Here is a 20,618-nt window from a genome sequence, read left to right as displayed (position 1 = left end):
CATGTGAAGTGCCGAAAAAGCCAGAAGGTGTTTCGTGTTATGGGTGTCCCCCAGATCTTTCCTCAAGATACCCAATTTGACATGCATTGCACACTCAATTCCTTCCACATTAATATTTTTTTTTTCCCATGGAGTCTAGTGACGACGCGTCATCACTAGACTTCTCAAGCGTCGCGCTGCTGGTGGTGGGTACATCCAGCAGACTGACATGCATCCAAGGCATCTTGGAGTCGTCCAACTTCTCTCCTGCCGACGTGCACCTACAGTTTCCCTCCATGTCATCGGGCGTGGACCCCACCACCACCAACACAAAACGAAATCTGTCTGTCTTCTCCATGACCCATGTGTTGTTGCACTCCTCCCAGCCTCAAATATATTTGGCAGCCAATTTTCTACCTCTCTCTTTCTCTCTTTTTATCGTTATCCGGTGCGGGACGTCCGCATCAACATCCATGCAACCTCATCCAATTTTAGCGTTTAAATATTACGAATGAGAAGCAACAGCAAGACCATGAAATATAATTAAGTCAACGAATCAAAGGGTCCGGATCTTGTTGCCCACCAAACTACCATGCTTCCACCACCCCCGCAATTAATTTTTTATTTTTTATTTTTATTTTGTGTTTTTGAAAATATTAAAATAAAATAAAAAAAACAAAAAATTAGTTGGCAGCAAGGCGTCTGGCAGCTATTTAGCCACTACAACCACATGTCGAAATTAAATACGTGGACAAGTGTAAATTATAAAAAGGTCAAAACCGACGGTCCAGATAAAAAACGGTGAGCAGATAAGGGTCTTCCCTCCACCCCACTACCCAATCTCCGCGCTAAACACAAGCCAAGAGGCAAGAAGAGGCAAGAGGCAAGAGGCAAGAGGCATAGGGGTGCAGTGACGTCATCACACCTTTTAGCTGATTATCCATTTGGAAATTCCAGGTCAACACTCACGAATTAATAAAATTCGAAAAGCTACGAACTTTCATGGTTCGCGGCACACATGTGTATATATATAGCCAAAGGCCCATTTGGGTCGACCAAAAACAAAACACACAAAATTTCCGAGATGGGAAAAGTGAATTTTCATGGCTGCTCTCAATCTCTATCTCAATCCCACACGGTTTCTTGGGTAAGAGGGAAGTGTATAGGGAAGGGGTCCTTTGGCACTGTGAGCATCGGGGTCAGCAAATCGGACGGTCAAGTCTTCGCCGTCAAGTCGGTGGATCGCGCCGCGTGTCTTCCCGGTCAGCTGGAGTCACTGGAGAACGAAATTCGGATACTCCGGTCGCTCTCCTCGCCGCACGTCGTCAAGTACCTCGGAGACGACGTGTCGTGGAGACAACCAGTTCCACGGCGTCCTTTCGGAATCTCCACATGGAGTACTTGCCAGGTGGCACCGTCGCTGCCGACGTGGACGAAACGACGTTGCGTTCTCGCACCTGGTCTGTCGTTTCGGCGCTGAGGTACGTCCACTCGAGAGGCATTGTTCACTGCGACGTCAAAGGGAAGAATGTCCTGGTGGGCCCCGCTCTCGACCAAGCCAAGCTGGCCGATTTCGGTTCGGCGATGGTGCTTTCCGACCACACGTGTACGGGCCCGATCGTTCCACGCGGAAGCCCGCTGTGGATGGCACCGGAGGTAATTAACCGAGAATATCAGGGCCGGAGTCCGACGTCTGGTCTCTGGGCTGCACAGTGATCGAGATGGTAACCGGAAAGCCTGCGTGGGATGATCGCGGGGTGGACACGCTGGTTCGAATCGGGTTGGCTGGCGGGTTGCCCCGGTTCCCGAACCAGTTGTCGGAAACGGGTCGCGATTTTCTCGAGAAGTGTCTTATGAGAGACCCGAAGGAGCGATGGAGCTGCGATCAGCTGCTGCAGCATCCATTCTTGGCTTCCGTGTCCCCCAATGCGGTCGCCGACTCGTCGCCTCGCTGCGTGCTCGACTGGGTTAACTCCGAGTTCGGAGATGATCACGAGGAGGACGAGGAGGACTGCGAGGCTTCTGCGAGGGAGCGGATTGGTAAATTGGCGACGAATTCAGGGGCAAATTGGGAATCGGATGGATGGACTGCGGTGAGGGGCGCGGACTGTTGCAAAGTAGAAGTAGAAGCAGATGGCGCGAGTACGTGTGAGGAAGGGACAAGTTGGGAATATTCAGATGTAAGAGAGGTAGATTTGGAATGTGAAAAATTCGGTGGCTGTGATTCAGTGGAGCGGGCACGTAATTATTACTGTGACGGTGGGAGGTGCGCGGCGGTTGGCTCCAGCGGTTGGTGTGGGTGGAAAAGGGAATGTTTGGCGGTGGAAAGAGTAGGGATAAGAAGGTCTTGTGGCAGCTTGTGTAATTTGTGTAGAAGCATGTTATTTATATTTTTATATTCTTTGGTAATATTCATGAATAAATTATTAATTATTAATATTTGTTATATTGTTTGTGTTTCATTATCTTGGCATGGAGAATGCATGTGACTAAACAATTGTTGCATTTTTCATGTTGGGTTTGGTTCATAAGTTCTATTCTCCCGTTGGACCAAAATTTGGATCGACTAAAGAATCCCAGTTATAGAACATAGGCAAAAATCTAAACAGTTGGCAAGGGACATAATTGAGCCTTCAAAATGTCTTCGGACATGAGAAAAGCTTTCAAAAACGGCACATAATTTTGCCACATCAGCCATTAAATTTTACAAGAGTCATTTAGTTGTAATATAGCACCTTTAACGCTTCTTTAACCAATTTCAAATCAAAGTGTACTGAATCATTGAAGTAGATGACATTTAATTTGTGTTAGTACGAAGGACAACAGTTGAATGATATGCATTGCACTTAAGTTGTTTGTTGTGCACAAGTAGTGTAACACATGATGGGCTTTTGTTTGGCTGATGGAGGAGGGAAGGCATGCGCAACTGGGATCAGTTGAGTTTGCAAGTTGTTGCAAATTGGAGCAATTTTCATAATCAAATGTGATATGGACGAGGATCGTACAATTTGCTAAAATATCCTAAATAGAAAAAACAAGTGGGGAAAAATTGTAAGTTCATGTGTGTGTGTGTCTCTCTGCCTTGCTTTCAAACGACTTGATTTTTAATTCGATCATAACTATAATTGATCGTTGACATGTTTATTTGATATCTGAGTGGACATGTACGACATGAGATAGTGGGCTCTGCTGATAGTTATGTTGGCCATCAAACTTCACTCAAGCAATACTAAACTAAGTGGACTATAATTCAAGTTGTCTTGCAAAATTTAATATCTCACCAACAAACCCTAATCACCCAAAAATAGTTCTTGGAATTTTTTTTATATTTTATATTTTGAGCTGAACAATGGTCTAATATGTGAAGACATATGGAACGAACGATGAATATTTGTTGTGAATGTAAGGATAAATGCTCTAACACCAAATGCTCGGAGTTATAAACTTGTAATTCATACATACTATACTAGAATCAATAATACATGCTCCTATGTTTTGTTTGAGGCTACGGGCTTAGTTGGGGAGTAAATCAAGAGGCCAACATAAATATATGAAGTGAGTTCAAGTAGTAAGGGAAAATAGAAAAAATGTTAAAAGGCTAAAATGAGTCGTATTTCGGAAAATAAAAAATAAAAATGCAAACGAAAGATCAACTGAACGATCAGCCCAATGAGCTCGTCAAAGGCTCACTCGAAACTAATAAGCCCATGCAAAAGTAGCTGGCATTTGAAAGAGGCCCAATCTCTAGCTCAATAAAGAAAGAAGTAGAAAAGCCTAGTTAGAAAGCTTGTATTTCTAATTGAAAGTTTTGTTTTTCAAAATATATCATTTTAATTAAAAAATAATAATAATGACGAAACATATATGTGATTCTGTTGTCACGTATTCATCCATATATTTGCACTTGAGGAACAAATCAACTTGACACGTTTGCAACAAGCCCCCTAAAAATTTCATTGAAATACCATTTTTATCCCCCATTTTCACCATTTTTAAAAATCAAAGTGAATAAAATTGAAAATAGTTTCCACTTTAATAATAAAACTTGAAAACTTGCTCGCAAAGCAGTCTGATATTGTAAATTGACAAGTGCATTTCACTTACCCATCACATTCTCAACGTACAACCCACGCTGCAGTACATTCACAAATTTTGCGCGAGAAAAACTGCAAACAAGCTCGTCGAATAGACCACGCTCCTCCTCCTCTTCTGCATTTACATTCCCATACTACTTAGATCTGCAGACTCTTTCTCTTCTCTCTCTCTCTGCAATCCAAAATCAGAAGGTTTTGTTGTGCCACATTCTTCTCCGCCTATCGGGTCCCTCCCATTGAAGCCCCGACCCAGGCACCATGGCCGCTGCGAGTGCCCCCATGACCATGAAAGAGACACTAACGGTAATGCCACCCTCATCTTGATCCTAATTTCATCTAAATATTTCTGGTTTTCGTCATTTGATCCAGTGCGTCACGGGATCCACCCAGATCCTGTAAAGACTACGTTTTCACTCTGTTTCCCAGTGACCCATTTGCTAATTACGTATGGTCATGCATTCATTTGTGTATTTGTGTTTGTTATTTTGTTGGGTTTTTAGCAATGTGTTTGATGGTTGAGTGTGATAATAGTGATGTTGATTTGAAAGTGTGTGGTTTGCAGTTGCCTAGTATTGGGATCAATCCCCAATTCATTACGTTTACGCATGTGACTATGGAATCGGACAAGTATATTTGTGTTAGGGAAACATCGCCTCAAAATAGCGTCGTTATCATCGACATGAACATGCCCATGCAGCCATTGCGTCGGCCCATTACGGCTGATTCGGCTTTGATGAACCCCAATTCCAGAATTCTTGCTCTAAAAGGTAAGATTTCAATTATTGAAATTACGGAAATGATACAGTTCCAATGTGCAGTACTGAAATTCCAGCTTGAGTTATCATTGTGAATATATATGGGAATTGTGCCATTGCTGTTGATAGATTGGATGCAGTTCCATTTTTTATCAGAAATGATTGGTCATTGGCATATATGAAACATTGTTGAAATGTTGTAATCTGGAATATAGACTGCCATAGTGTATTGTTTTTTTGTCTTGTTATTTGTTGTTGTGTTTATTGCGTCACTGATTGATGGCTGAATTCAATGTGCAGCTCAAGTTCAAGGAACTACTCAGGACCATTTACAAATATTTAACATTGAAATGAAAGCAAAGATGAAATCACATCAGATGCCCGAGCAGGTGACATCTTGCCCTAGTTTAGGGCATTCCCAATGTTGCATGTCAGATGTTATGAACGTTTACAATATGGTATTATAGGTTTGATTTTGGTAATTGGTTGTAATCCTACTCTCTTTTCTTCTTTCTAGATTGTCTTTTGGAAGTGGATCACTCCAAAAATGCTGGGCCTGGTAACACAGACCTCAGTATATCATTGGTTAATTGAAGGTAAGACATCTTTACATATTCGTGAATCTGGTTTCATTTATTTTATTTTCTTCTCATTATCTCATTTCTCCATCTGAGGTTTTCAGTTTTATTCTTATATTGTGCACATGTTTGAAATGTATCTTACTTCTAGGTGATTCCGAGCCTACGAAGGTCTTTGAGCGGACAGCTAATTTGGCAAATAATCAAATAATCAACTACCGTTGTGATCCTTCTGAAAAGTGGTTGGTCTTAATAGGAATTGCTCCTGGTTCACCTGAGGTGAGTGGTTAACTTGTTGTTTGCGGTTTTTTCCTTTGTACTGTTTCTGTAATCCTGTTCATGGATTTCCCAAAATTTGGCAGTGTGTGAAGTGACACCCCTATAATTGTACATATATCTATGAATATAATTTTTGTTTGTTAGATGGTTAATATGATTGGATATGACACGTGAACATTATTGCTTTTTTTTTTTTTTCATTCTTAATTTGTCATGAAGCTGCTAAAAGATTTAGAAGAGTGGCCAAAATGTTGTGCTGCTTTCAATTAATGGGAGCTGGGCTTGGATAATATATTTTAGTTCTGACTATTATACTTCAGCATTTTATCCTTCTTCTTTCACCAAAAGGTTGCATTGTGCTTCTGCACAGTGTACTTGGAGTATTCCTTCTCTTTTGGTGGCTTAAATATTCTTATTTCCACCCTCTACTCATGAAAAAATCCGTGTTGTGTATATGTGTTTATTTTGTTCAAGGAATGTGTCTATTAAAAATCGCATTTATTATTTATTTACCTTTAGTTCATGGAAAAATTGTTTCTATCTTGAAAAGACTGAAATCCATGATGGTTTATCAGATTTGATGACATCTTTAACTATTAACATAGTGATTTTTCCAAAATGACTGTAGAGGCCACAACTGGTCAAAGGAAACATGCAGCTTTTCTCTGTGGAACAGAAACGTAGTCAAGCTCTTGAAGCACATTCTGCATCGTTTGCCACATTTAAAGTGCGGTTTTATATTCCTTACTCAATTTTTCTTGAATCTAAAGGATATACAATTTACTGCTGTACTATTTTAAATCCTCATTAATTTTTATGTCATATGCAGGTTCCAGGGAATGAGAATCCTTCAATTCTCATTTGTTTTGCCTCAAAGTCCTTTAATGCTGGACAAGTTACATCAAAGCTGCATGTAATTGAGCTTGGTGCTCAGCCAGGTCTGCTGTTTTAAATCTTATTTAGTCTTATGCATCTGTTACATGCCTTCTTCTGCTTCAGGATTAATTTCTGGAACTGATTTACTGTGAATTGTCATCAGGAAAACCATCATATTCAAAGAAGCAAGCAGATCTATTCTTTCCTCCAGACTTTGCTGATGACTTTCCTGTGTCAATGCAGGTCTTACTATAGTCTCCCATTGCTTTGACTTATCCCGTATATTTTATCTATCAATCAAAGTACATTACTTTTTTTTTTTAATTTAAAAAATTTCAGATATCGGAAAAGTATGGGTTGATATACGTTATCACAAAGCTTGGGCTTCTATTTGTATATGACCTAGAGACAGCAACTGCCGTTTATAGAAATCGAATTAGTCCAGATCCTATATTTTTGACAGCTGAAGCTTCATCCATTGGGGGTTTTTATGCAATCAATAGGCGAGGCCAGGTCTTACTTGCCACCATCAATGAACAAACAATTGTACCTTTTGTTAGTGGTCAGGTATACTTTTGAGCCATTTTGTACTTTTGGCAACTGGAGAAAAGAAAATGTTGTATTTTAAATTCTTGTTTGGTGACTTTGCAGTTAAACAATTTGGGGCTTGCAGTTAGTCTTGCGAAAAGAGGAAACCTTCCTGGTGCTGAAGACCTGGTAATGATTTCAGTTGATTTGTTTTCATTTATTAGAAACTTTCTGAGCGTTGGCACGTTAATCTTAGTTGTTGGCAATCCTTCTTTACATGATATCAGGGAAGGAAAAAAGAAGGGGGATGGGGGGCAGAGATTGGTGACTGTTTTAATGGAGCTTTATCCATTCAATTGCAGGCTTCCTAAATAGAATGGAATTCAACCTCCAAGAGTATTATAAATAGACTATCACATATAAATATTTAATGCGATGATAGTATTGTGACGCATTACGTACAGTATATATGATTATCTATTTTCTTCTGTGCAACGAGTGTTAAATGTCTCTTTGACAGCCCCCTCATGTATGAGGTGAGTGCAAAGGTTAATATGGTTGTTTTTCTTTTGTTTTTGTTTTTTTTTTTGGTGTACTTGTGTGTGTCTTTTCCTGTTATGCAGTGGAGATCAGTATGTAGCGATATGTAGAAACTGGATCCTTTATTCCCTCTGGAAACAATCTTTTCCTGGGAAGTTCCATGGTGGATTTTGTAAATCAAGTCTTCCTAGGTGTTCGCCACATATGAGAATATAAAAACAGAATGTTTTGCTGTTTGCACTTTGGTCATATCTTGAAACTGCATTTTATGGTTGTCATACTCAGGTTGTCCAGCGGTTCCAAGAATTGTTTTCTCAGACAAAATATAAGGAGGCTGCAGAGCTTGCCGCAGAATCTCCAATGGGAATACTCCGTACTCCTGATACTGTCGCTAAATTTCAGGTATAGTTGCATTCGTATGTCGGTTCATATACATATTTATTCCTCATAGTTCTTGTGCTTCCCTTTAAATTACCTTTGGGAACATTGCATTTCCTTTATAGGACCATGTAATCTTCGTAGCACAATCTAATTTACTGACATTGTTCATTTGTTGCAGAGTGTTCCTGTGCAAGCTGGGCAAACACCACCATTGTTGCAGTACTTTGGAACTTTGTTAACTAGAGGAAAACTCAATGCTTATGAATCATTGGAATTGTCACGTTTGGTTGTAAATCAGAACAAAAAGAATCTTTTGGAGAATTGGCTAGCGGAGGACAAGCTAGAATGTAGTGAAGAGCTTGGAGATCTTGTGAAGGTATGATATGACCTTAGCAAACTAAAAATAAAAATATATAAGAGAATAATGTTAGACAGATCATTTGACCTTTTATTCAAGAATTGTGTTTTTGGGTATTCTTATGCTTTATTATTTTTCTTATTCATTGTGATATTATGACACATATTTCCAATGCAGACAGTGGATAATGATCTTGCTTTGAAAATATACATCAAAGCCCGGGCAACTCCTAAAGTTGTTGCAGCATTTGCTGAGAGAAGGGAATTTGACAAGATTTTGATATACTCAAAGCAGGTTGCATAAATTTGTTTTTCTTTGTACTAGAATCTTTATGAAATACGTTTGTTCAAATCTATCATTTTGAACAGCAATCAGTAGCTTCTGAAAACTAATATTGTGTCAGTTTTGTTATTATGATTTTCAATAACATGGCCAATTGCTCATACTGGATAATTTTTGTTATAGTGAATTTGTCATTTAAAATTGTCGCAGGTTGGATATACACCCGATTACTTGTTCCTTCTGCAAACAATTTTGCGGTCAGATCCCCAGGTACATGCATGAATCTGGAATACATTTTCGAGGCATTTTTCTCTTTACAATTGTTTTGTAACTGTGAACTTTGCTTGTCTTACAAGTTGAGCTAAATTGTCTGATTTGGAAACAACTACAACTATCTTGATGGCAGGGGGCTGTTAATTTTGCTCTAATGATGGCTCAAATGGAAGGAGGCTGCCCTGTTGATTACAATACCATTACTGATCTATTCCTTCAGGTTTGAGTTAAATATCTATGTTGTATCCACAATTTTTTTGTGGTCAAAATATGTTCCTTGTTTTGTTGTTCTGAAGTATGCTAAATGATTTTTGGGATTTGAAATTTTACCTTTAAGCAATTTTTGCTCCTTGTTTTACACTTTCGAGTCTCCTTATGTAGATGTTTCGTATTCCCATTGTAGCTTTAAACTGATGAATATGAATTTTGGGACTTCTTATCTTTGTGTGTTTTCTCTTATCAGAGGAACTTGATCCGTGAGGCAACTGCCTTTTTGTTGGATGTGCTGAAGCCAAATCTACCTGAGCATGGATACCTTCAGTCAAAGGTTCGTATGTTTTCCCTCAAACACTGATTTTTTATTATTCTTTCTTTTAAAAAAAAAGTACATATATAGTGTGTATCTCTTTCTTCACATATCTGCTCCATGATATATTTTGTCTAGGTTTTGGAAATCAATCTTGTGACTTTTCCAAATGTTGCGGATGCTATATTGGCCAATGGTATGTTCAGTCATTATGATCGTCCACGCATTGGTCAACTCTGTGAAAAAGCTGGTTTGTATCTACGTGCCTTACAGGTATGGTTCTTCTTGAATTCTGATGACAAAATTCCTTTTAAAGATGATAATTGGTTTCCTGGACTAATATTATGTCTAATCTGCAGCATTACACTGAGTTGCCTGATATCAAACGTGTCATCGTGAACACACATGCAATTGACCCTCAGGTTGGCACTTATGCCTTTATAACTTGAACCTGTGTGAAGTAGTATATCTCTAACTACAAGGTGTACTTTAGGCTCTCGTTGAGTTCTTTGGAACTCTTTCCGAAGAATGGGCTCTTGAGTGCATGAAAGATCTTCTACTGGTCAATCTTAGGGGAAATCTTCAGATTATTGTGCAGGTAAACTACTTTATTTGTTCATTTTACTAGTTTCCCTTTCATTGTTTATAAAGTTGAGGCTTACCTGATTATTCTTGTGCAGACCGCCAAAGAGTATTCTGAACAACTGGGTGTAGATAAATGCATAAAATTATTCGAGCAGTTCAAGTCCTATGAGGGGTTGTACTTTTTCTTAGGCTCATACTTGAGCTCCAGGTATCAGTTTCTTTTCAGTGGAAGAGAAGTTCAAAGATGAGATTCATTTGCTCATTAGTGCTGTGTGCTTGTTTTTATTTTTTTTGCCCTTTTATTTATTCATCATTTGTGGACAGTGAGGATCCTGATATCCATTTCAAGTACATTGAAGCAGCTGCAAAAACTGGACAGATTAAGGAGGTGGAGCGTGTGACACGGGAATCTAATTTTTATGACCCTGAGAAGGCTAAGAACTTTCTTATGGAAGCAAAGCTTCCGGATGCACGTCCTTTGATTAATGTCTGTGATCGTTTTGGCTTTGTTCCAGATCTCACCCATTACCTATATACAAACAATATGCTTCGTTACATTGAAGGTTATGTCCAAAAGGTATATATACTTTGAGGCTCTATATCAGTTTTGTACTTTTGAGTCGCAGGTTTTCTCCAATTTGTTTATGATAAATTTTGTACGCTTTGTCAATGTTATTGTTCAAGTTGACCATTGATCTTTATAGATCTTATTTTGGTTGATAGGTCAATCCAGGAAATGCTCCTTTAGTTGTAGGGCAGCTATTGGATGATGAATGCCCTGAAGATTTCATCAAAGGTCTTATTCTTTCAGTTCGTTCTCTTCTACCAGTTGAGCCCCTTGTTGATGAATGCGAAAAGAGGTGCAATTATCTCTTCATGACCTGTATGCCCTACATCTTTCACATTAATTTCTTATCGTTTCGCTGATTTCTATTTTCAGGAACCGTCTTCGCTTGCTCACTCAATTCTTGGAGCATCTCGTGAGTGAGGGAAGCCAAGATGTACATGTTCACAATGCTCTGGGTAAAATCATCATAGATAGCGGCAACAACCCGGAGCATTTTCTCACAACGAACCCATACTATGATTCTCGCGTTGTGGGTAAATATTGTGAAAAACGGGATCCCACCCTTGCTGTTGTTGCATATCGTAGAGGGCAATGTGATGATGAACTTATTAATGTCACAAATAAAAATTCCTTGTTCAAACTCCAGGCCAGGTTTGTGTGCTTCTGTTTGCTAGTAAGATGTTACTGTATTGTGATTCAGTATGCGGCTCTCTTATGCTATTTACTTGATATATGTATATCAGATATGTTGTGGAGAGAATGGATGATGACCTCTGGGCTAAGGTCCTTGATCCTGATAATGAATATAGAAGGCAGCTAATCGATCAAGTTGTATCAACTGCCTTGCCTGAAAGCAAGAGCCCTGAGCAAGTTTCGGCAACTGTCAAAGCATTTATGACTGCAGACCTTCCACATGAGTTGATTGAGCTTCTTGAAAAGATAGTGCTCCAAAATTCTGCTTTTAGTGGGAACTTCAATCTGCAGAATCTGTTGATTCTGACTGCCATCAAGGCTGATCCATCCAGAGTCATGGATTATATTAACAGATTAGACAACTTTGATGGACCTGCAGTTGGATTAATGGCCGTAGAAGCTCAATTGTATGAGGAAGCATTCGCAATCTTCAAGAAATTCAATGCGAATGTTGACGCTGTGAATGTCCTGTTGGATAACATTCAGAGCATTGACCGAGCTGTAGAGTTTGCATTCCGAGTTGAAGAAGATGCTGTTTGGAGCCAGGTGGCCAAGGCCCAACTCCGAGAAGGACTAGTGAGTGATGCAATTGAGTCCTTCATCCGTGCAGATGATGCCACTCAGTTTTTGGATGTCATACGTGCTGCTGAGGATGCAAATGTATATCATGACTTGGTAAGGTACCTTCTGATGGTTAGGCAGAAGACCAAGGAGCCCAAGGTCGACAGTGAACTTATTTATGCATATGCTAAGATTGATCGGCTTGGTGAAATTGAAGAGTTCATTCTTATGCCAAATGTTGCCAATCTCCAAAATGTTGGGGATCGCTTGTTTGATGAAGCCCTATATGAAGCGGCCAAAATCATATTTGCATTCATTTCTAACTGGGCTAAGCTGGCATGCACTCTTGTGAAGCTAAATCAGTTTCAAGGTGCTGTTGATGCTGCTCGAAAAGCTAACAGCTCAAAGACGTGGAAGTTTGTTTGCTTCGCATGCGTTGATGCTGAGGAGTACCGACTAGCTCAGATTTGTGGACTCAACATCATCATCCAGGTAGCATTCTTGTATACTGTACTGTTTATGTTACTTCCCCATTATATCTGCTTTTGTTTACCAAGATGTTTGGCAAAACAGGGGGTGGGTATTCTTTTGATAAGTTGTTGTTAGATGCTTGTAAGTGCTGCAGATTGGTGCTCTAGTCTGTGTTATAGGACGCAATTAATTGGTTGTCCAAATTATACTTTTGATGATTCCTTAATCCTGCATGTTTTATTTTAGGTGGATGATTTGGAAGAGGTCAGTGAATATTACCAGAACAGGGGATGCTTTAATGAGCTCATTAGTCTCATGGAGAGTGGACTAGGATTGGAACGTGCACATATGGGCATTTTTACAGAATTAGGAGTTCTATATGCAAGATACCGTCCTGAGAAGCTTATGGAGCACATTAAACTGTTTTCTACCCGTCTCAATATTCCCAAGCTAATACGAGCTTGTGATGAACAGCAGCACTGGAAAGAATTAACGTATTTATATATCCAATATGATGAGTTCGACAATGCTGCAACCACCATAATGAATCACTCCCCGGAAGCATGGGACCACATGCAATTCAAGGATGTGATAGTCAAAGTTGCAAGTGTTGAACTCTACTACAGGGCTGTGCACTTCTACTTACAAGAACATCCTGATCTTATCAATGATGTTCTTAATGTGATTGCACTTCGTGTTGACCACACCCGAGTGGTGGATATAATGAGAAAGGTTTGGTTCTCTATTAAAATGTCATTAATATTGGTCTCTGCTGTCGCATTTTTCTTCTGGCAGGGTTTGGAAAGAGTTTGTATTCTTTACATTTTCAATTGTTTTGGTTTTCAGGCTGGTCACGTCCGTCTTGTAAAGCCATACATGGTTGCAGTTCAGAGCAACAATGTAACTGCTGTGAATGAAGCTCTGAACGAAATATACATAGAGGAGGAAGACTATGACAGACTCCGTGAATCAATAGATTTGCACGACAGCTTTGATCAGATAGGTCTTGCTCAAAAGGTGAGTGAGATTGAAGCTTCTCATCCATTGAATGTCTTTGATTGAAACTTGTATTTATTACTTTTTGTTGATGCAAATGAGCAGCTTGAGAAACACGAGCTTCTTGAGATGAGACGTGTTGCTGCATACATTTATAAGAAAGCTGGAAGATGGAAGCAATCCATTGCATTGTCAAAGAAAGACAATCACTACAAAGATTGCATGGAGACATGCTCGCAGTCTGGTGATCATGAACTCTCAGAGGAACTGCTTATCTATTTCATTGAGCAGGTCTGTGTTTTTTATATGCATTAGTTAAACAAAGCTCGTGCATACCAAATAAATCACGGAGTAATCTACACACTCATTTATTCTTTTCCACATCCCAGCCCATGAGGTTAAGGAGGGGTTCACTCCATGCTTCTCTCTCTTTTTCTTTGTAAAGCATTATACTAGATGCAGTTTTGTAATCTTCTTCTGTAATGTATATGCAGGGAAAGAAAGAGTGCTTTGCGTCATGCCTCTTTGTTTGTTATGATTTAATCCGGCCAGACGTTGCTCTTGAGCTTGCATGGATGAACAATATAATTGATTTTGCCCTACCATATCTCCTGCAGGTAATGTTCTTATTTCTTTTGCCCTTTATCCATTGGTTACCTTTTAATTGCTCCTCACTTACTCGGCCTTCTCTCTCTCTTTCTCTCTCAGTTTATTCGAGAGTACACAGGCAAGGTGGATGAACTTGTTAAGGACAAAATTGAAGCTCAAAACGAGGTGAAAGCCAAAGAGAAAGAGGAGAAGGAATTGGTCGCTCAGCAGGTATTGCTATTTGCTTTATTTTGTGCCATGGAGAGCCTTCTTATACATTTGTCCAACAATGTTCTAATTTTTTTTGCAAGACCGTTGGTTTTAATTTTTTCAACTGTATCTTAATCAGCAGTTCTTATATTATCAGTTACTTTCCAGTTTGCCTTTGATGGTCGGGAAACAAACACATGCACACACAAATAAAACAAGATAAAATAAGTGTGTTTAGATAGTTTCTCTCCTTTGTGCTTGTGGATTGGACCTACCCACCATAAGCACAAGAGTGTTGTCTTAATTTAATGCTCACATTAAACTTGAATTTTAAGGAATATTAGACTTTTGATTTTGTTATTATTAACACCTATTCATTTGTATACTAAAACATAAGAAAATTAAGACAAATGACTTATATTTTTGCATGATCTGCAGAATATGTATGCTCAATTGCTGCCTGCCTTGCCTGCACCACCAGGAATGGGTGGAGGCTATGCTCCACCAATGCCACCAATGGGTGGTATGGGAATGCCTCCAATGCCACCCTTTGGAATGCCACAAATGGGCCCGTCCTACTGATCTTTGAGGCATTTGAGGTTTTATGAGTGTTCTAACAGCTTCTACAGGGCAAAAGCTAGAATGTCATGGACTCTCCTGTTACGCTGAATGTGATTTGATTTCAAAGTTCACTTCTGTTTTTGGAAATGAAGGGTTGAGCCAAGTATTCTCCCACTTTCTTGCCACCACCACATCTTCGTATGGAGGTTTATGGTCATCTGTTTTAGAATTTTTTTAAATTCATGGTATCAATTGTTTTTGCTTGGTTGCCAAGTCTGAGCTGAGTAGGTGTTGGTTTAGTAATCTTTGTGAGACCTAGGATGGCAACCGAGCTTGCACTTGGTCATGGCTGTAGTTGTGGCCATGCTGCTGCTACATGTATAGGTAATTTTTTGAATTTGTTCTTGTTCTTTTTTGGACGTAACTTTGTCTTGTTAGTGTCAAGAAACATTCAGCGGTGAAGTTTTTGTACTAACATGTTGTCCTTGATACTCAAGAAATTTTTGTCCTTTTAATATTGAAGATTCTTTTCCTTAGTGCAATTCAAAAGGCTGTTGATTCTCTCTCTTTTTTTTTTTACCTCGTTAGCTGCAAGAATTCAACCCCAATTCAAAAGGAAACTAAGAAATTGAAGTTAAACTAAGAAAAATAAGTGAGCATTGGCTCATCTTTGTCTAATATATTTTACTAAAAAAACAGTTGAGCTATGTTGAAAGCTTTTATGTACCTTCAAAAACAAAAAGGGTTTTATTGTCGATTCATTTTTGTTATATGACAAGCGACAGTTTAAATTATTGTAATTAAAAGGGCGTGATCACACTACTCTTACCAACATACTTAACCCACATTTATCAATTTTTTCTTCTCTAATAGATTGACGTATCTTATTATCACATTGTTAATTCAAACAACTTCAAGCAGAAATCTACATGACCAACCAACATTTAAGATGCATGGCATAGGTACCAAATTGAAACAATATCAGAACATTAAGTTACCATTAATATAGAGACCAAACTAAAATATAAATTAAGCTATAGGAACGAAAATGTTCCTTTTTGTTTTTGGACCTTGGGGTGTAGGGTAGGAATTCTTAATCATTGGAGCTACCAGCTTCCACAACAACAACAATGTATTTTCCACATACACCAACATGACTTCTGCAATCTTCTTTTTCTAAGAATTTGAGAGAATTTGACTTGATATCTAATGAGTGATGAGTAGTTCTAGCATCAGTCACACACTGTCAAAAAAAAAATCCCGTATACAATAATTTCTTTATTTTTTCCCTTTAACTTGATTAATCAAATTCTTTCCCAACTCCTATTCTCGATTAGTTGCTTCACTTCACGGCTGTTTATTCCCACAACACAGCAGAAATAGTTTTTTTTTAAAAGCACAGCAATACCAAATTAAGGGCTAGTTTGGTATTTAGTGAAAATAATTGTTGTCGATTCTATGAGAGAAAGCAGTTTGGTGTTTGTAAATTTTTTGTTAAAAGTGTGTTGTAAGATTCATATAACTGAAAAATGATTGCATAATCATTAAACCTTTTAAATTGATTCATATAATCAAAAATGAAAGCATTAATGCTTTATAGCTTTCTCTCACAACAATTTTTAACAATAAGTGATTTTCTCATAGTTTACCAAACGGGTTGAGTTTCTCAAAATTTTTTAAAATCACTTATCACTCCAAATAAGTAATACTAAACGGGCAAACTAGCAATTCTAAATGAGGAAAAATTTATGAGAAAGAAAAAACAATTAAAAAAGAAAGAAGAAGAGACTCGAGTTTAGGGCTTTGGGCCTTGGCGTTATCTCATTTTGAATCGCGTACGTCTTTTGAGTGTAAACCTCACGCTCACGCCCACGCTAAGATCACTCACTCCTGCAACCACTATAAAAACCATCTAACCCTGAAATCCTTGATACTTTTGTAGACCAGAGCCCTTCGTCCCCTAATTTTCTCTTTCATTTCTCCTCTCTCTCTCTCTCTCTCTCTCTCTCTCTACTATCTACTCCACTTCTGCTCTCTCTCTAAAGATGTCGAGCGCCGATGCCGAGCACAGAGAAGACGAGGAGGCCCCACTCGCCGGCGACGACGAGGACACCGGAGCTCAGGTCGCTCCGATCGTTAGGCTCGAGGAGGTCGCCGTCACCACCGGTGAGGAAGACGAAGACGCCATCCTCGATCTGTACGTTTCTCTTGCTCCGATTATTTTTTCATCGAATGCTAGGGTTTTTCTGTGATCTGCAAAAACCTAGGGTTTTGTTTGATTTGCGAACTCACTCTCTCTGTTTGTGTGTTCTCTGGTTTGTTCTTAGGAAAGCGAAGCTATACCGATTCGATAAAGACGGTAACCAATGGAAAGAGCGAGGTGCTGGTACTGTCAAGCTTCTTAAGCACAAAAAGACTGGCAAGGTCCGCCTTGTTATGCGACAGTCCAAAACCCTAAAGATCTGCGCCAATCACCTCGGTTAGTCTCTATCATAGTCAGAAATACTAAATACACGTACACTATTTATTCATTGTTATGATTGTTTGGGTTTAGTGTTTTGAATTTTGGAATTTTTTTGTGTGCTTTGTGCTATTGTTCCTTGTAGTTCTACCGAAGATGACAGTTCAGGAGCATGCCGGTAATGAGAAGTCATCTGTTTGGCACGCAACTGATTTTGCTGATGGGGAATTGAAGGAGGAGCTTTTCTGCATTAGATTCGCTTCAATTGAGAGTGAGTTTAATTTATTTGATCCACTTGATCTTTTCGTAATCAATTCTTGCATTGAACTTGCCGTTAGATGCTGTCATATACAGTGTACACTTGGTACTTTCTATTACATCTGTTTTATGTAAATATGCAAGTCTGTTGCTATGATTTCATGGACAAACTAGGACATTACTGTACGAGACGACCTCATGCTATTCCTAATTTAATACATTTTTAAATCCTTCTAATTACGTTTGTCCATGAAGAGTTAATAAATTTTCAATCGTACTTGAAGAATTAAATCTAATTGCATTTCATCAGCAAGAAAACTAATGGACCTCTTTTTCATCTCAACCTCTTTTCTAGAATGTAAATTGCATACAATCCTGGACTTACTAATAGAGCCCATACCAACTATCTTGAGCTGATTATCCAGTTTCCATGAAATTTTTTGCAACATGAATCAAAATTTTCTTGTTGAAGCACTAGAACTTCTGAAATGTCTCAGATTGTTGATTTATATGCATACACTTTGTTTTGTTTGGTTGGAGCATACACTTTGTCTTTGTTGATTTTTATGGCATTTGTTTGTAAAATTGGGCTCCGTAGAGTCATCTTAGATTTAAGGATCATGTGATCCATGTTCCGTCTGGATTTATGGTTGAGTTTGAATATTTTGGAATAAGCTTCCTGATTTTTGCATTATGCAGTTGTTGACTGCAGAGAACTGCATTATTGATGCCCATTGTACTCAATCATTTACTGCATTACGTGAACATAAAATTTAAACTTTTACTCAACACAACCTATCATAACCCCATATTTTTATCATTATATTAATTTGAAAGAATGTTGTTGTTATTGATGTTTAGGTTCTAGTGTGTGTTATAATTTTGAAGGCATTTTCTTTCGAACGTGTGAGGTTTAACCCTTTTGCATGAATGTTGGTTTTTTTTTCCTTGTCATATGCGAGGCAAGAGTCTTTTACTGAATTTGCATGGGTTAATCATATATTTAAAGTTCCTTTTTATCCTTATGTTTCTTCGTATATTGTGTCAATCTGTCCAATTCTGTTCTACTTTTTTTTTTCTTAAAAAAAAATTACATATCAATTAAGATCAAAACTTATAGATTCTATTTATGTTTTGTGGATTTATTAGGCTCTAGTGTGTAATTCCTTGCCATTCCATACTTGCATCTTGAACCTGTCTAAGAATTTATACCTTTTGGCTTCCTTGTACTTATGTTGCCCTACTTTTTGAAGAGGGATGACATTTATAGCTTCTGAAGTCAGTGTTGGACCAAATTAAGTCTTATATAATAGGTTAGTTTGAGTTAATACGTCTCTCCTAATTGTACTGGGTCATGGTGTGTTAGGCTTTGTGGAAATTGTTGGATGAAATAATACATTCTGCAAATTGAATTGGGAGTTTCTACAAGTTATTACTTGTTGATACTTCAAGGTCTTAGTTTCTCTTTGCATGTCGCTGCTACCTTTCAAGATTGTTACTGTCAAGATATAGTGAAAATCATAAATTAGGAGGTCTGTTTCATATGGAGTGTTGATTTCAATTATAACACATGAGGTTTTATTATTTTCTTAAGAATATAATAAAACTAGAGTAATAAGGAAATGAATTCCTTTGTTGAGCATTTGTATCGATTTGAATGTGTCATTTTGCTGTATCATTATTTTCTGTTCACTAGATTTTATAATGTTATAACAAAAAAAAAAATTCTGGTAGCTGGGATGGAGAGTTTGAGGGATGTCTACCTTCTGAATTTTCTGATTTAAATTTGTCTTTTAACCATGCTGCATTTTCGTTGGTGATTTTGTACACAGCATTATCGATTCAGTTTCATCCTCTGCTAAATGTGTAAACGAACTTTGAAGTACCTTGCTTACTTTACAATTCTTAGTCAGGGTATGAAGAATATAGTTGACAGATATGGTTTGATTTATGGCATGGTGCTACTAGGTCAACGCATCATCACAAAGAGCCACATTCAACATTTGGTTGATGTTCTATGTAGGTTATTAAAGTTTGGTTGTTTGTTTGCTGTATCAGATAACAGATTGTTCATGGAAAAGTTTCAAGAAGTTGCTGAATCCTTAAGTACAGAAGAAGAAAATGAAGATGCTACAAAGGCTGCTGGGCTTCTCGAGAATTTGAGTGTTGAAGAGAGAAAGACCAAGGAGAAAGCTGAGGAAGAGGCACCTGCTGCAGCTACGAGTGGTACTGTCAAAGAAGATGCACCTGCTGAGGAGAAAGCAGAGGAGAAAGCAGAGGGGAAGGTACCAGCTGCAGCTGAGGAGGAGAAGAAAGACACATAAAGAGTGAAAGTTGGGGGTTTTTGCTGTGGGTCTGTTCTTGCGTCCAATTGGTGTCGTGTTGGTCAACAAAATTTGGTCAGACTTTTGGGTCATGTTTGAAGGTTGAGGATTGTGTTTTGTTATGAGTTTGGTTTGTTGTCACCAGAGTTTCCCATCCTATTTGATTACTTGGGAGTAAATTACAGGTCAGTGAAAATTACTTGTTATAAAAACAGAGGACCTTTTGTTTGGATATAATTTCTTGATTTGTTTTAGGGTCTCGAATTTCCCATGCTATTTTGGGTCACATATGTTCTGTTTTGGAAGCCAACATGGTTGTGAAGGATATTGTTTACCTGATATCGAAATGTGCCATGTTCAATCTAGCCTCTGTTAACCAATCACAACCTATCATCGGGCCCATTAGGTTGCCGCTTTGCTCAAGTAAATTTCCATAACTAGGGGCCTGTTTGGAAGTGAGCTTTTGCTGAAAGTGTACATTAAATGGAATAGGTAAAATTTGTAGTTTTATGTCTAGGAATGGGTATTTCACTAATTTTGTATTTATTATATGCATATTGGCATTCTTTTTAAAAAAAAATAAAAAAAACCCAGGTCTTTTAATGGCTGAGCGCTTATCCAAATGATGCTAGAAGTGCTTATTTAAAAGCAGCTTTGGCCGCAGTGGGTGCATATCCCTTCTCACTCTCTTGTTTAGGGGTGAGAACGGGTGCATGTGATTTCTCTGGTAGGAGGAAATGTTGTCTTAACCCTTGCAAATTGAGAAATCGAAATAAAAGTTTATCTCCTTAACAAGAGTGGTAGGGTGGTCCAACCCTTTGCAAACCGAAATGGAAAATCGGAAACGAAACCGGATGATCAAGATTGGTGCACGTGGGAAAGGGAAAGGTAGT

The 20,618-nt window shown here is 38.5% G+C and overlaps 3 protein-coding genes across 3 annotated transcripts; all 3 read left to right on the top strand.

Annotated features, from left to right (window-relative positions):
• The first annotated feature begins 823 nt into the window (after window positions 1–823).
• On the top strand, window positions 824–2,510 carry LOC103321218 (mitogen-activated protein kinase kinase kinase 18). Its single transcript, XM_008223009.3, is given in 3 exon segments — window positions 824–1,345; window positions 1,348–1,648; window positions 1,651–2,510. Coding segments are annotated over 3 exon segments (1,467 nt in total). The 5' UTR covers window positions 824–997; the 3' UTR covers window positions 2,469–2,510.
• A 1,530-nt stretch (window positions 2,511–4,040) lies between these two features.
• LOC103321229 (clathrin heavy chain 1-like) lies at window positions 4,041–15,231 on the top strand. Its single transcript, XM_008223020.3, has 30 exons — window positions 4,041–4,376; window positions 4,636–4,840; window positions 5,129–5,217; window positions 5,346–5,424; window positions 5,558–5,685; window positions 6,314–6,412; window positions 6,515–6,623; window positions 6,725–6,804; window positions 6,901–7,128; window positions 7,213–7,278; window positions 7,915–8,031; window positions 8,189–8,386; window positions 8,546–8,662; window positions 8,861–8,920; window positions 9,057–9,143; window positions 9,387–9,470; window positions 9,588–9,722; window positions 9,809–9,871; window positions 9,943–10,047; window positions 10,130–10,242; window positions 10,359–10,611; window positions 10,758–10,894; window positions 10,975–11,253; window positions 11,346–12,348; window positions 12,574–13,059; window positions 13,174–13,344; window positions 13,429–13,614; window positions 13,818–13,940; window positions 14,032–14,142; window positions 14,560–15,231. Exons 1-30 carry the CDS (start codon window positions 4,332–4,334, stop codon window positions 14,701–14,703), a joined length of 5,100 nt encoding a protein of 1,699 aa, XP_008221242.1. The 5' UTR covers window positions 4,041–4,331; the 3' UTR covers window positions 14,704–15,231.
• Window positions 15,232–16,629: 1,398 nt separating this feature from the next.
• On the top strand, window positions 16,630–20,064 carry LOC103321240 (ran-binding protein 1 homolog b-like). The gene is made up of 4 exons (XM_008223032.3): window positions 16,630–16,879; window positions 17,010–17,161; window positions 17,289–17,414; window positions 19,460–20,064. Exons 1-4 carry the CDS (start codon window positions 16,728–16,730, stop codon window positions 19,723–19,725), a joined length of 696 nt encoding a protein of 231 aa, XP_008221254.2. The 5' UTR covers window positions 16,630–16,727; the 3' UTR covers window positions 19,726–20,064.
• The last annotated feature ends 554 nt before the right edge of the window (window positions 20,065–20,618 follow it).

Source organism: Prunus mume, linkage group LG1 (genome assembly GCF_029339155.1).
Source record: "Prunus mume cultivar Tortuosa linkage group LG1, ASM2933915v1, whole genome shotgun sequence".
Taxonomy (NCBI): Eukaryota; Viridiplantae; Streptophyta; class Magnoliopsida; order Rosales; family Rosaceae; genus Prunus; species Prunus mume.
Note: the sequence above shows the minus strand (reverse complement) of the source record. Positions and strands in the feature narration are given on the sequence as shown.